Consider the following 16,163-nt stretch of genomic DNA (forward strand, 5'->3'; position numbering starts at 1 on the left):
ATGGGACTTAAAGGGACATACTGCAGAAGTTGGCTTTAATCATAAAAATAAGGAGCTAAGAATGGGCACTTAGTAAAAAAATGTTCAGTAATACAATATAGGAAATCGGATGGTCGCTAATGAATCTATCTAAGAGGGTAGACAAGGGAAATAACAATTAAAACTGATAAGAATCCCCAAAATGGCAAATTATAATTACGTCAATTAAAAAAAAATCAGGTCGCGCTTCGAGCTCACATTAATTATTCACCTAGTCCTTATGCAGTACCTATAGACTTGTTGTAGAAATAAACAGAAATAAAGTAGAAATAAACATTATACACTATTTGGTCTCAACTGCTATACACCCCCTTCCCACCCGGGCTTCCCACTTGCGTAGAGGCTTGGCCGGGGGCAGGGGCCTCAATCCATTTTTCAGATGGCGGGGGGCAAAATCATGAGTCATAAATCAACATTACAAAATTAATAAAGGCGCTTGATCGCACAAAACAATAAAACTCACACACACACACACACGTTTCTGGACCCATGAAGATAAAACATGATTCAACAATCAAATAATGCGAGCGCGAGCAGAAAATTTTTGTCATTCCGACCTAAAAACTGGAAATTCTTGGCATTTTTTTAAAAATCATGAACAAGATAGCTATATAACTAAATAATTGATGCAATCACGAAGCGCAACTTAGCGGGGGGAAATTGACAGTTAGACCTAAACATGGGACACTCCAATAATGTTTTGGAAATCATGAAAAGGGTGGGTAATTTGGTATCTTCCTACATTAATACCTGGATTCTGGGCATTCTAAATACATTTCTTTTATCATGAAAGTCATTAATGCGAGCGCGAAGCGCTAGCTGAAAAAAATTATAATTATTCTGATCTGGATCTGAAGAAGGGTCAATTTATGCAATATTTCAAGCACGTGTGATGTAGGGAAATTGTGAAGTGGAAATGGATCCCAATGAATTAATGGTATGAGCACGAGGCGCGAGCTGATATGATTAGTGTTATTTTGATCTAATCCAATCATTTTTTATAAGCCTAATGAGAGCGTGAAATTTGTTGATATTAAGGCCTGAAAACTGGAAATTTTAAGGACTTTATTGATGCGAGCGCAAATCTCGAGCCGAAATTTTTTATCAACTGTCAAGGTAAAGTTTTTTTAAAAGTAGTTTGTTAGAATTAATTTAGAGAGATACATAACTCACCTTGATCTACATATGAACCTATGAAAAGAGGGGCTTGCCATTATTTTTTTTCCACAGGGGGGGGGCAAATAAAAAAAAAAAAAAAAAAAAGGGTCTTCAACCACAAATAAAGGATTTCGTACCAGAAAAAAATTTGACAAGCAAAAAAAAAAAAAGGTCTTCAAGACTCGTCAGGGGAGGCAGGGATATGTCCCTTGCATGGGTTGTGACTCGTCAGGGGGCAGTCTGCCCCCTCTGCCCCCCCCGTAGGTACGCTAGTGCAGAAAAGTATTCTAGGCCTATATGATGAGATTCCTGCGTAAATGTAGGGCTTATACCTTAACAAAACTTGCAATGATAGATGGAATCATTTCCCGCGCAGACTCATGATTTTGTACTGTACTAGATCTATAGATGTAATAAATCTAAATTTTATATTGTGCTCGGTTAATGTTGCTGATTTCTGTGTTAACATTACAATTTAATTTTATTTTTGCACTTACGGAATTATTAGGGCAAAACGATATGCTAGCTTGTCACCCCAATATTTTCATTAGTGCCCCCCCCCCCCAGGATCGGCGCCTCGGGCCGGGACCCTAGCTAGCTAAACCTCAAAAAAAGTTTCACGGCCGGAGAAAAAAAATTAAAAATCGGGGGAGTGTAAAATATGATTTTAATCATGTCATAATCTATAACACAAAATCATACTTTTTATTCAAAGAATCTAAATTTATGCTCACTTGCTTTGCTCACTCACTGATTTGAAAAAAAATTAATTTTGCTCTTGAACGCCATTATGTCTGGCCCACGTACCCCCACCCCGAAAAAAAAAGAAAAAAAAAAAATCATTCACAGAGATCGAACAATACTAGTAGTACTAGTCACTAGCGTACCTAAGGGGGGGCAGAGGGGGTAGACTGCCCCCCCCCCCCTGACGAGTCACAAGCAAAAAAAAGGAAGCGAAAAAAGGGAAAGAAAAGAAGGAAAAAGGAGAGAAAGAAAAAAAGGGGAAGGGGCAAAAGAAGAAAGAGTTTAAGAGAAAGGGAAAACAAAAACTCGACTGCAGACTGTCGGAAAAAATGATAATTGTCGGGCACACGGGGCTGTTCCAACTGATTCGGTTTTTTACTTCCACCATCTTTGTCGGTAAATGTCAATTAAACTGTACACTTTTATCGGTAAATTGTGATTTTTACGCAATGCGACTTTTAGAGCTCTCTGTACCGATAGTGAGGACGGACTGGGCTGACCAGGGACAGGAAAAATGTAGATAACAACTTTTAGGTAATATAATTATAACAATAAAAAATTCGCTCGCGCTACGCGCTCGTATCAATTTTTTAGTTGGATACCTTAGATAAATGTCTAGTTTTCAGGTTGAAATATCAAACATTTTCAGCTCGCACTTCGTGCTCGCGTCAATTGATTAGTTAGAAAGCAATTTGTTCACAGTTACAAAAAGTGCTTATAATATCCAGTTCTTAGGCCGGAATTTTAAATATTTCAGCTCGCGCTTCGTGCTCTCATGTAACTGTTTAGGTATAACCATCCTCTTCATAGTTAAATTAAGTGCTTAGAATGTCCGGTTTTCAGGTCAAAATATAAAAAAATATCAACAATATATCATAGAAACCAATTTGTTCACGGTTACAGATATTGCTTAGAATATCAAAAATTTCAGCTCGAGCTTCGCACTCGCATAAAATTCCATCTTGTTCATAATTAAATGAAGGGATGTAAAGTTTTCAGTCCGAAATATCAAAAATTTTCAGCTCGCGCTTCGCGCTCACACCAATTAATTGTTTTTAACTACCATGTTGTTCATAGTTAGAAAAAAAAGGTGCTTAGAATGTCAAGTTTTCAGGGGGGAATATCTCAAATTTTCAGCTCGCGCTTCGCGCCCGCACGACCGTTTAGATATCCATCCTGTAAAACTGCTTAGAATGTCTATATAGGGTCCTGTTAGAAATATCAAAATTTTTAGCTCGAGCTTTGCGCTCGCATAATTTATTAAGGAAGATACCCATCCTATTTATAATTAAGTGCACAAAATTTATCGTTTTAGGTTTAGATTTTCAAAAAAAAAATCAGCTCGCGCTTCGCGCTCGCAATTATTATTTTAATATTATTTTAGTGTAAATTGTTAGGCACGTGTCAGTGAAAGTAAAGACTTTTTTGGGGGTGGGGCTTGTGAAAATTTTTGTAAACAAAAATGTCCCACTTGAAAATCCTTGGTTGGATATAAATGAGTTTTGGTCGTCGGTCGTCAGTAATCGTTGCTGATATCTGTCGGTAATCAAGGTCCTCCACATCCCCCCCCCCCACTGGAAAAGGCCTAGCTATGTCTAAGTTTCAGGAATTATATCCATATAACCAGAGGAATGTGTAAGCAGGGGCTTACACATTCCTCTGGTTATTACCACCCCCTTTCTATCCTATGTACCCGATCCCTAATTCATCCGCCTATCTTTTTCCAATTTCAATTTCCTCAACCTTCTGACATTCCTGCCAGTGAGTGAGTGATTTTCCCCATATCTAGTGATATATCATGTTACTGTCGCATATATTTTCATGTTCATATTTATTTTTTATGAGTGAATGGATGCATTTATTTTTGTTTTTACTGTGTAAATGGAAATAAAACAAAGGCAAATCAATACATGACTATAACTGATTTCAATGTCAAATACCTCTTTTATAACGTCTCCAAATGAGCAGAATTGGGAACATAATGTAACACCTTCAAAGAGGAATAAAAGAAGTATTTTAATATAAACATTGCAATTACCACTTGAATAGAAATCCCGGATAAAAATATATCGATCACGATCCAATACATTTCATTTCTGGAATGATATACCAAAAAAGAATTCATTTGGACAATAAAGTGCGATCGCCCGATAGCAAATATCAGTAGTAGCAAGATCCCAATTGTTTTATTAGGCACACCTGGGTAACATTTCCCACCTTCAGTGCTGCACTTTATTAATCTAAAATAATTATTTAGAGGGGTCCATACAATACAAGCACTGCTTTTTAGTAGATTCCTCCATTTTTTCAGAATTTTATTTTATACTGTTTATGATATTTTGCTTATATGTAATACTCTGTTTTGTTTTACTTTTACTTATAGATAAATATAATTTATTTGTACATGCCTCAATTTATTTTGTCTGTATAAGTTCATTGTAATTATTTCGACACATTACTTTGTTCTGTTGAAAATGAAATAAAATAAATTGAAATTGAAAATTGACCTACACATCCAAACGTGTATGGGTGGGGGGGGGGGGGGTGGGCTGTAAAATGCAGGGCAACAAGGACTGTGATGCGTCCAAATATCCTCGTGTATTGGTAATTTTATGACCGAATGTATAATTTCTGCACTTTCACATCATGTAAAAAGGCTAAATAATAATTGAAAAATTGTTCGCTCGAAAATTAAAAACTATAAAGTTGATATTCGGGCAATGATTTAGCCCCCCTTGAAATAATTGTGCCTATACGTCCATGCCTACTACCCCCCCCCCACCGTGCTCATCCTTACTTGTCGCTTGCCCCCCCCCCCCCCCTGACGTAATATGCCAAGTACGCCACTGGTACTTGTCAGTCATCCCGGCCCCCTCCCCCCCCCCCGCACCATGAAGTGCCATGAACACCGATCGACAGCCATGTCTGGAATACTCCCCTCCTCCCCCCCCCCCCCGCATCCACCATGCCAAGTCACTCCACCACTATACCACCACCATGCACGTACCCCCGGGCACGTACCGCTACGCCACAGCCACACCCCCTCGTAGCAGACGAACAGACGATCGGCGAGCTCAAGGACGAAAAAGTATCGTTTTGGGAGTAAAGATTTGTGCACATGATGTCGGTCGCAGTCAGCACTGCGCCCGCGCCTGAATCGGGCCAGCTGCCAGCAGTCAGTTTAGTGAGAGTGAGCATGCAGGCCAATATTTATTTTACGAAATAACTACCATGGAGCAATCAGGACTTTTACCATGGGACGTCGTAGTCCTCGTCCTTTATTTCTTCGCAATTTTAACCATTGGTATAGCGGTGAGTATAATTATTCGACGAGAGTCGAAAGTTTGTAATGGTAAAAAAGTTTGTTTTACGAACCAAAAAATATTTCAAACAATCGGTGATATCAAAGGTTATATACCATATGTTATAATATGCCTAGCCTAGGTAGGACCGGACCGGGCTATAGAGGCGACTATGCCTATATTCATGTATACATCATGCATGTACATCTATAAATGTATGGGAAGTTGTGATTTGGAAAGCATTTTTTACTCAGTATGATGGTTTTTTTTCTGGGGGTGGGGGGGGGGGGGGCAGGGCCGGGAAGGCCTGAGTATAACAACTGAACAAGTTTCTCTACTAACAATGAGTCTATAAAACTGGAAAAATTATGCATGTAGTGATTGTTTTATATAGATAGGCCTACCTAATTTTATATTGATGATCATGAGGTATATATTTTTATTTGCTGTAAAATAGGCCCTCTGTCTAATCATAAATAATTGTAAAAACCATAACATGTGATTGGGCCTAACCACTTGAAGTTAAATGCACAGACAAACTATACTTATTTTTTAAATGCATGGATTGTTGCATCACTAAGCAATATGAACACAGTGGTGCGATAAAGTTAGTGAACCCCACAGAAAAATGCACCATTTCATGCAGAGTGTTGAATCTAGACAACACTACAGTGTTCGGCAAGCCCAGAGAAACAAACTTTATTGAATGTAATATTTTATCACCTGACTTTGCAATCAAATATCTAAAATATGGCAGAACTTGAACACTTGAAATATGTTTATTTCTTTCTGGAAAGGTGCACTAACTTTTTAGCACCAGTGCACCACTGTATATGCACCCAGATGTACTCAGTGGTTTTATTTCTGTCTCATACATTTAGCCTAATCAAGAACCAAAGATGTAAAAATTTAACATTGGTAAAAGGTACCTGCTGTGAAGACTAACATGACCCGACAGGTTCCATTGTCAGTTGGTCATGCCATCATGGTAATACTTTGCTCATGCAAATCAAATTATTTATTTGCTGAATTTGACCAGAAATTTGACAATTGTTATTCTGAAGCCATCCAAATCAAGAAATTTATTTTCACACTATAAACTTCACCTCTACACAGTTAGTTTTTGAGACCATCACTTGTTCCATTTCGTTCATGATTCACATACAAGAATGAAGAATCACCAAGTTGCAAAACAAATAATTCCCTCTCAAAATTCAAAGTTTCTTTATAATATATGCAAATAAAATTATTGGCTAATTTATTCTCTGTATTATTGACAATTTCAACTTGTATATTTCATGTAGCTATTTATAATGCACAGGCCGCAATGGCAGACAACACATCAATGTAGCATATTGTTTAGTTCGTGCCCTCTTTAAATCAAACGTAAATCATAGTTTCAAAAAGTCTTCAATTAAATTTCAAAAGGCCTCAACTTTTTAACACAATCATAAAAGCTGATAACTATTTTTTTTTGGGGGGGGGTGGGTGGGGTTCCCAGGGAGGGGGGCTGTTTGGGGGAAAATATTTTTCATAATTTGTAAAATTATTGAGTTCAGGCTTATTAAACACCATTCTTCCAAATCATGTAGTATAATCCCAATTTTCTGGGTTTTTATGGTCTTAAAATGATATTGTCAATTTTTGTATTGATGTCAAGCGTACTCAATTTTAGTTTCATCTGGAGTACTACCAGCAAGTTTAACAGGGTCAGTGCAGTGATTTTTTGCAGGCCTAATTGTAACCAAATATGCACCAGAATCATTTTGATTGCCCTTCAAATAAAGAATACATGATGACTTGGCATTTTGGGTCAACTTGATCGATCCACTTTTCACTTGAATCTCTATACAATGGTATCATATTTATCTAGAAAAGAGTTGTGTTCATGTGGAATGATATGAGATATCGCCCTTTTAAAGACCTGAATAGCCTTATGTTTATTCCACCCCTATTACAGTCATGAACAAACGTTTTTTCTTCTTCATAAACCGCATTCTGATCTTCACAATGTTCAGCAATTTCTTTTTTTGTTCAGAACCCACACTCTGATTTTCAATCAGCTTTTAAAAGATGATTGATTATTGATGTAGGCCTATACATGTAGGCCTATACATAATACATCTTGTAATTTAAGATTATTGATAGGTGTGACCGTGTGTTATAATTGGTTACCAGTGTTTTTGTCCTGAACTATAGTTTTAATACTCTATTATGATGCACCCAAAATCAATCGTTACAAATTCCTTGTTTTTGATTTTTTTCTAAATTCTTCTCTTTGCATTATAATTTTAGTTGCATTTATCCACCAAACTTAAAACCCCTGCATGGGGGGGGGGGGTTGCCTGTTTCCCACTGGACCTCCCTTCCCCTGATGAATGATTATAAATCTTTTTAGACAACTCAAACACGTTATTATCCAGGATTTAGCATTTTATTCACTGGCAGATCCAGGGGGGGGGGGGGCACAGCCGGCCCATGCACCCCCTTTTGAGAGGCACAATTAAAATTTGTAATGTGAAAATGCCGTTTAAACACAAGTATACCCCCCCTTGTGGAAGCTTTTTTGCTTGTCAAATTTTTTTGTGGATGAAATTTCCTTCATTTTTGGGTGAAAACCTTTTTTTTTTGCTTGTCAAATTTTCCTCGGCAAATTGTGCCCCCCCCCCTTTTGGAAAGTCCTGGATCCGCCCCTGATTTTATTATATTGTTTTTTGTTGTTGTTTGTGTTCATCAGTCACTATGGAGGTCCAACAGGAGCACTGCAGAAGGGTATTTCTTGGCTGGAGGATCTATGCTTTGGCTTCCCGTAAGTAAAATTAAAGGTTAAGTTCACCCCAGAAAAATGAAACAATAGAGAAAAGTCAAACTTAGCATAACACTGAAAATTTCATCAAAATCAGATGTAAAATAAACAAGTTAGGTCATTTTAAAGTTTCGCTTATTTTTCACAAAACAGTTATATATGCACAACTCAGTGGCATGCAAATGAGACGGTTGATGATGTCCCTCACTCACTATTTCTTTTGCTTTTTATTATTTGAATTATACAGTATTTCAATTTTTACAGATTTGACAATGAGGATCAACCTGACTGAACCATATACTAGTAGTATTTAAACAATGGTAATTCCACTGTTCAGGAAAGAATTAATCTTTGTTTAACTTGACAATAAGGAGAAATTAGAATGTTTCATATTTTATATAATGAAATACAAAAGAAATAGTGAGTAGATGACATCTTCAGTCTCCTCATTTGCAAACCCACCAGGATGTGCATATAACTATTTTGTGAAATTAAGCGAAACTTTAAAATGTCATAACTTTTTTATATTTTACATCCGATTTTGATGAAATTTTCAGTGTTATGCTTGTTGGATTTTTCTCCTTTTTTTTCAAATCAAACTTTTTGTTGGAGTGGACTTGTCCTTTAATTCTAAAGATTTCCTTTTGCTTTATATTGAATTGATTTTCAAATTCATGATTTTTTCTACCTTTAGTATCTAATTTCTTTATGAAGGTGTTGTATAAATTTGATTTTGCCATTTTCCTAACCATTATCCATATCTACTGGTATACTTGTCATTTCAATTGGCCTCCTGCTATATTTTACTAGTATTCCAATCCAAGTGCCTCAGTTGGCTAGGCAGAAGGATGTTTTAGGTTACAGTGATTATAAGTTTACTCTCTTCCCTTGTAGCTAACCGATCTCCACTGGGTAGACAACTACTACTACCAATAATTGCATTTGTATGATAATTTACCTCATTTTGTCTTTTGATATTGACCGTATAACGTAATTATTGTGTTTGTAGTGCCAACTAGATAATAGTTGATCTAGTATTTGAAATATGTATGACCATTTTTTTTATTGTAAAAAGGAATATAGTACTTTAGTTCTAAGCCCATTCCAAATTTACAGTGATACAGTAAGGCAGTCAATATCAGGCAGGGGGGGGGGCAAAGGGCCATCAACATTGTTGTATTAAAGGGGTACTCCGGTCTGAAAATATTTTTATCTACATAAATAGAATAAAATTCACAGAGCAAAATGCTGAAAATTTCATCCAAATTGGATAACAAATAACAAAGTAATTGAATTTTAAAGTTTAGCAATGTTTTGTGAAAATAGTTGTATGCACGTCATGAATTAGGTGTGCCGATGTCAAATCCCCACTTTCCTTTTTCTTTATATGTTATTACATGAAATCATAATTGTTTCATTTTTCATACATGAGTGAATAATGTATCTCCTTTATAATGAAATAAGTTGCAGCAATGAATGTCTTACAGTTAATCAGTTTACAATCCAATTTTTTCAGTTCATGGTAAATTTTTTTTGAATAAACCTAATTTCATATAATAAAATACAAAAGAACGAGTGGGGATATGACATCATCAATTTGCTCATTGAATATTCATGAATGCCTTTAGCGGTTTTACCGGAATAATGCAAATCTTTAAAATACCGTAACTTTGTTATTCCTTGTCCAATTTGGATCAAATTTTCAGTGTTATGTTTGTCTGATTTTTCTTTATCTGTTTAAATCATACTATTTCCAGCCCGGAGCATCCCTTTAATAGTGAAAAAAACGCCCCTGTGATTACCAATTATTTTTTTTTTTTAAAGAAAAAGTGTGTTGCTTCCCCTCTTTGTAAATCTTAAATGAAGCAGCTCTCTATGACTATCCGGGATCTGACCAATTGGTGTTGTTTTACACAAATTTAAGTGTAAGTGACTTAGAGTCCCACTTAGCAGTAAATTCCCAGTTGTGCACACAGTAGGGGCCTATAAAACGTTTCACTGCATTGTTCAAATAATTGCTCAGGGAATGCTCACTGTTGCGTATATAGTCTGAAATCCAGTGTTATGTGTGTGCAGTGTGAAGGCATCACACCTCTCTGGTGCATAAAGTCACCATTATGAGGAGGACAATGATAAGCCTAAATATATATTATTATATATTTATATGCTCCTTTATTGCATCGGTTGTCCTGAATAGAACAAATCAAGGATGTGCATAAAAAACATGTGCAATAGAGGTTTCCAAGCCGGTCAATGAGTGATAATAAACGGAAGACATCCAGTGTAAAATAAGTGGAGGTAAATAGTTTTCGTTCAACCGATCTAGACTGAGGCTTTCACAGAAATCAGAGCTCAGTTGAGGCAAGCATGATATATAATATATGTCTGCAACTATGTGCTCTTCCTTTTATTTCTTGTCAAAATTGAAATGGGCTGGAAAGCACGTACTCCGCTCTGAGCCTGTGTACATTCGAAACCAATGAAGTAACAAAGACCTTTCTACATTTCCACAAGAACTAATAAATTAAGCAAGGTCTGTGATCTACAGGACAATGTATTAGGGAATTAAGACACAAACATATTTCTAGTTACATGAAGGGCCTATACATTTTATAAAGCTTTTAAACAGCGGAAATTGGGCCAAGTGTGTACTGGTATACAAAGAGTTAAAGGGGAATCCAACCCAAATAAAAACTTGTTTTTATAAGGAAAAGAAAAATCAGAGAAGTTGATAGGTGAAAGTTTGAACAATATTGGACAAACAACAAGAAAGTTATGAATTTTTAAAAGTTGTAAATATTGGTAATCACTATACCCATGGAGACTTCAAATTGGCCGCATATGGGATGTCAAGGTGATGTAAGGCAAGGACTACTCTTCCATGTACTCCAATACATATTATGGCTAAAATGTCATTTTCCCCAAAAGTTTTATTTCAAATTATATTTTTCTTTCATGAGGACATAAAACAATATACTACCTGGGTTATATTTAGATTACTGCCCCAGGGGAATGGGTACTTAGGAGAAAACCACAAATCCCTGATAATAAAGTACATGGCCTATGAGAAAGTTGTCCTTGCCCCTTGTCATAATTTACTTACCCAGTTGCCAATTTGAAATCTACATAGTATTAGTGATCTCAATATCAAAGCAGCTATAACTTTCTTATTGCTTGTCCGATTTCTTTCAAACTTTCACCATTCCGTTTAATTTATTTTTCTCCTTCCCAACACAACATTTAATGGCCAAGGCTGGATTCCCCTTTAAGGGCAAGGGCAATTTAAAATCAAGGATAAATTTCAATATTTCAATATACTGTCATGACTAGATTTACCACCTGTTCTGTAAATCAATTTCTGTGGCTTATTTCTGACATGTTTGTATAAAAATCTTGGGGGGGGGGGGGACTACCATTACAAGGTGGATTTTATCATGCTTACAAGTACATGGACTTTAAGAATTGACCCTAAACAAGTAGGTCTATCTTCCTTAAGATGTTTAGTCAGGGTAGCCTCAACAAATATTTGCCATGTTTTCCCCAACATGAATTATGCCTCAAAGTATTCTTTGTTTTTATAACAGTGTGAATTGTGAAATATATACACTCTTTTCATGTACAGTATCTACTGATTTTGATAGTTTTTATACCATTTTCACTGTCCATTGACCAGCTGTGAAAATCAACCCTCTTTTGTCAATAAACATTACATCCACCTTGTAATATCAGTGTCTCTAATATATGCTTTTCACACTGTATTTTCTTAACTCTATACTATCCTTAACCCCGGTCTATCCTTAACCCAATACTATCTTTTTTTTGGATTCACAATGTCTTTCTTAACCCCATAATATTTGCTAGCCGGGATTAACGCCTTAACCCTGGACTATCACATAGCTCATGAATATTGATGATTTTACCATACAGAGCGCGATAACGTGCGATTTGACTTCTATGATTGGCTAATGCTTAGCCCCACTTTTCCTTATATAGCCCAGTTTCGTTTCACACTGCATCTCTTAGCACCGCAATTGTGGTGCTAGCACCACAATAAGCTGGCTAACCCTGCTTTTTTGCAGGGCCAGATAGTATCGTACTATTTACCGTGCTAGCCCACTTTGCTAACACGTAGTGTGAATACGAAGTGGGCTTAGCTTAACCCCGGAAAATTGGTGGGGCTCAGACCCCCCTTTAGCCCCACCAATTATCTGGGGTTAAGGAAAAAAAGTGCAGTGTGAAAAGCATATAAATCTCCCACCTCCCTGTGATAGCAATAATGATGATGTAAAATGTTCAGAATTTATTTCTGATTTATACAATTGATTGGATTTTTCTATGATCCTTTACTGGTAGGTTGGGGCCTCCTTGTTTGCTAGTAATATTGGCAGTGAACACTTCATCGGTCTTGCGGGATCTGGAGCCTATGCTGGCATAGCCATTGCAGCTTTTGAACTCAATGTAAGTATATATTTATTAGTATCGACGGTTAATCGATTGATTGACCAATAGTGGACAAGTCAATCCAGGTGGGTGTTTCATAAAGCTGTTTGTTTTAAAGTTAAGAGCGACTGTAAGAACGACTGGTGAATTTTTCTTATGTGCTATAAAATAATCACCAATGAACATTCAATGGTGAATATAATTCACTACAAGAAACTATCACCAGTCGATCAATAGTCACTCTTAGCTTACGAATGGCTTTATGAAACGGCCCCTAGGTGAGGAAAACGTTCAAGGATTATGTTGACTAAAATCTTACAGACCTGAGATCTTTATATCTGTGGGCCGAAATTGTTATGGACTTCAAGTTGAAATTATTTCATTAACACATATTAACAGGATATGTTAATAATATCAATTACTCATTTATTGGACTATGTTTTGAAAAAGATAAGAATTGTGCAGATGTGAATTAAGACATTAATTAAAAACAGTAAGCCTACTCTCAAAAATTTCTATTAGATTGTTTCTAACTTTAAAATACATACATATGTGTATATATATGTGTGTTCCTGTTGGGAGGGAAGGGGGGAGGGGGCTCCAGAATGAGAAAGATGGCCAACACCATGGAATATACTGAACAACTGTGATGAATATCAATAATCAATATGTGCATAAATCAAATGAAAATTTCTGGAGCCCCAACTACTCTTTCACACAATTCCATAAAGAGCACCCACCCATGTAATAGAATCACACAATATTTACAAGGTTTCTCACACGTTCTCAGACGTGTATGCTCACACACAGACACACCCTCGCTCTCTCTCTCTCTTGTAATGCATCATGTTATTCATTCCATGTAAGAAAATGTCATGCCCAAACAGTAGAGCAGATATATACATACAGTTCACTGAAGCATTATATAAATCTCTTGAAATGAAATATTTCACGTACATTGTAGATGCCTTTTGTTAAGAGTTTACAATATGCTGTTATTCAATTCTCTTATACAGCTCGGTTTTCCTGAACTTTGTACATTTCATGTGGAAAAACATATTAAGTTTATTATCATATTTCAAATAATTCCATAGATATAAATTCAATTCAATTTGATTTTATTCCATTCTGTTTAAAAAGAGTTACATCAACAGTTGATGTAACTTTTTTTTTTGTACAGAATGGAATAAAAATATAGTAATAGTGTAAATATGGTAATCAAAATACAATGATACAGATGAAATTGCATGATTGAAAATGAAAAATGGCTGCTGTACATTAAAACCCTGGATGGTTTGACAGCCACCACCACATATCAATTCGTACAGAAGGAATTAAACATGACAGTAGTTTGATGGCATTCAAAAAGTTCAGCAAAAAGAACAAGAAAATAAAAATATGAGAAGAACTTAGGAACAACATCACTGTGGAATGTTTATTTTCATCATTCACATTTTGAGTTATAACAAATTATATATTTTTGAAGGTTTTCTTTTAAAAAATAAATTCATACTTTTTGTAAAAGTTATGTCCGATGGCAGAGAGTTCCATACTGATAGAGCTTTGTATTTAAATAAATGCATTTCATATCTTGAGGCTAATACAATATACTCTTGTGTGCTGTGATAAAGTAATAACTTTAATAACGGTACCTCATAAATTAATGGATTCAAAACCTTTCAATTGTTCAAATTTATTTTCCTTCAATGCTCCACTGACATGAACTTTGCTCTTCTCTGTTTTATAGGATCATAAATATTTTTAAACTTTATATTTCAATGAAACTAAATATGACTTCAACATTTTGTTGTGCTCTCAAAGCTCTCATTCTGTCATTTCTTTAATAGGATCCTAAATATTTTTAAACTTTATATTTCAATGAAACTAAATATGACTTCAACATTTTGTTGTGCTCTCAAAGCTCTAATTCTGTCATTTATGTGTGTTTTTTTAGTTCTATTATTCATTTCTCAAACACCTACCCATCCAGTAATTAGAATACTTAGCCAAATGACTTGTAATACAGAAAGACTGCAACTCAATTATGGTATTAGTGTAACTGTATTTGTAACTGTTGAAGCTGAACCATTGCGGTGGTTTTATTTTCTTTGTTCACTAAACTCCAATGATGAATTTCTATTCTGTTCATAGCCATTGCTGCGCATTAAGAGCAGAACCCCACGTCACAATTTAAGGGGATTTCACAATCATTTGGTCACAATATATGTTGCACAGAATTGCAACAGTTGTAAGCAGTCGCACCACCAATTGTGAAAGGGGCTTTAGGCATGTCATTTATGCGTATACATACCATGTAGACTTACAAAACATGTTGGATACTCTAGTTGATATATCACAAATCACAGGATATCTTTTCTCTTGATTAAGTGCTTATATAGCGGCATAGTAAAACAGGCAAGCACAAAATATTTGATTCTCAGATATTACATTTTTGTGATGGTTTTTGGTGCTTGTAAAGAAAATGCTTGTTCTTACCATTATTACCCATATATTGTCCAACTATTTACTCTGAATTATTTCCATCATTTAAGTATTCTCATCACACAGTCATGGATCCAGGATTTTGAAATAGAGGGGGTTACAAAATGTCCTTTTTTAAACTTTACATGTGGCTGTATTAATGTCCATGGAATGAATTTCAAAATATGGAGAGGGCCATGTCCCTTGTATCTGGCATGGCATCATGTGATAAGCTGATTCACAGTGAGTTCATGATCAACTTTTCTCAAATTTGACCTTTCCCATTTTCATTAGGATGAACACTAAACACTTTCAAATCGAGATGTTGCATTTAAGGTTGACCTTCCCGACATATCTTCATGTGGTATTCAAATTCTACAAAGAAAGACATGGCATAGACCATGTGACTAGAAAAGTACTTGGCCAGTGATCAAATTTGGAAATCCTTTGTTGTATACTTCTCTGATGTTGGCACATTGACTAGTGTTATTTGGGCTATTGTCAAATACCAATGATTCTGAACACTTGTGATGAAAATAATATTTTAAAAGCAATATATGGATAATCATCAAAAAAACAAAACCACCTTGATGGTTTATCTTGAATGACCTTTTACTGCCCATGGGCAGAGAATGTGATTGCAAACCGGCCTATTATTCTCATCGTTATGGTATCCCATCATTCTTCAGGCGCTGGTAATGCTACAGCTCCTTGGATGGATATTTCTACCCGTGTACCTCGCCAGCGGGGTTTATACAATGCCAGAGTATCTCCAGAAGAGGTTTAGAAGCACTCGCATCAGGATGTACCTTGCCATTCTCTCGCTCGTCATCTACATCTTTACAAAAATCTCGGTAAGTGATTTAATTTAGGGTTATAGATTGGATTAGATCAGACAAGATAAGATTAGATAAGATGATGTCACTTCTCAGAAAGTGATGGGATTTAGGGTTATCTATTGGGTAAGATCATATAATAATAATAATACATACATACATGTCTGATTTATGTAGTGCACTTTACATTTTTATTTGATGCTCAAGGCACTTCAGAGCAAATAACAGAAGAAAAAATGTGTATATATTCATATAAAGATTAGATAAGATTAGATTGAATAATGTCAAGTCTCAGGAAGTGATGGGATTTAGTGTTATTCATAGAACCATTTCACAAACACATGGATATTGTCTGAC

General features: G+C 35.8%; 1 protein-coding gene across 2 annotated transcripts in view; it reads left to right on the forward strand.

The window, feature by feature from the left end:
* The first annotated feature begins 4,990 nt into the window (after window positions 1-4,990).
* LOC129270146 (sodium/glucose cotransporter 4-like) overlaps window positions 4,991-16,163 on the forward strand; it is a 28,218-nt gene continuing 17,045 nt past the window's right edge. The window contains exons 1-4 of one of the 2 annotated variants that reach the window (XM_064105314.1): window positions 4,991-5,253; window positions 7,981-8,052; window positions 12,403-12,507; window positions 15,660-15,824. In XM_064105314.1, the coding sequence (XP_063961384.1) occupies window positions 5,173-5,253; window positions 7,981-8,052; window positions 12,403-12,507; window positions 15,660-15,824 (423 nt within the window). In that variant the 5' untranslated portion in view covers window positions 4,991-5,172. The remainder of the gene's footprint in view (window positions 5,254-7,980; window positions 8,053-12,402; window positions 12,508-15,659; window positions 15,825-16,163) is intronic. The other variant, XR_010294785.1, reaches the window with a different exon arrangement.

The sequence above is a fragment of the Lytechinus pictus genome, chromosome 10 (assembly GCF_037042905.1).
Source record: "Lytechinus pictus isolate F3 Inbred chromosome 10, Lp3.0, whole genome shotgun sequence".
Taxonomy (NCBI): Eukaryota; Metazoa; Echinodermata; class Echinoidea; order Temnopleuroida; family Toxopneustidae; genus Lytechinus; species Lytechinus pictus.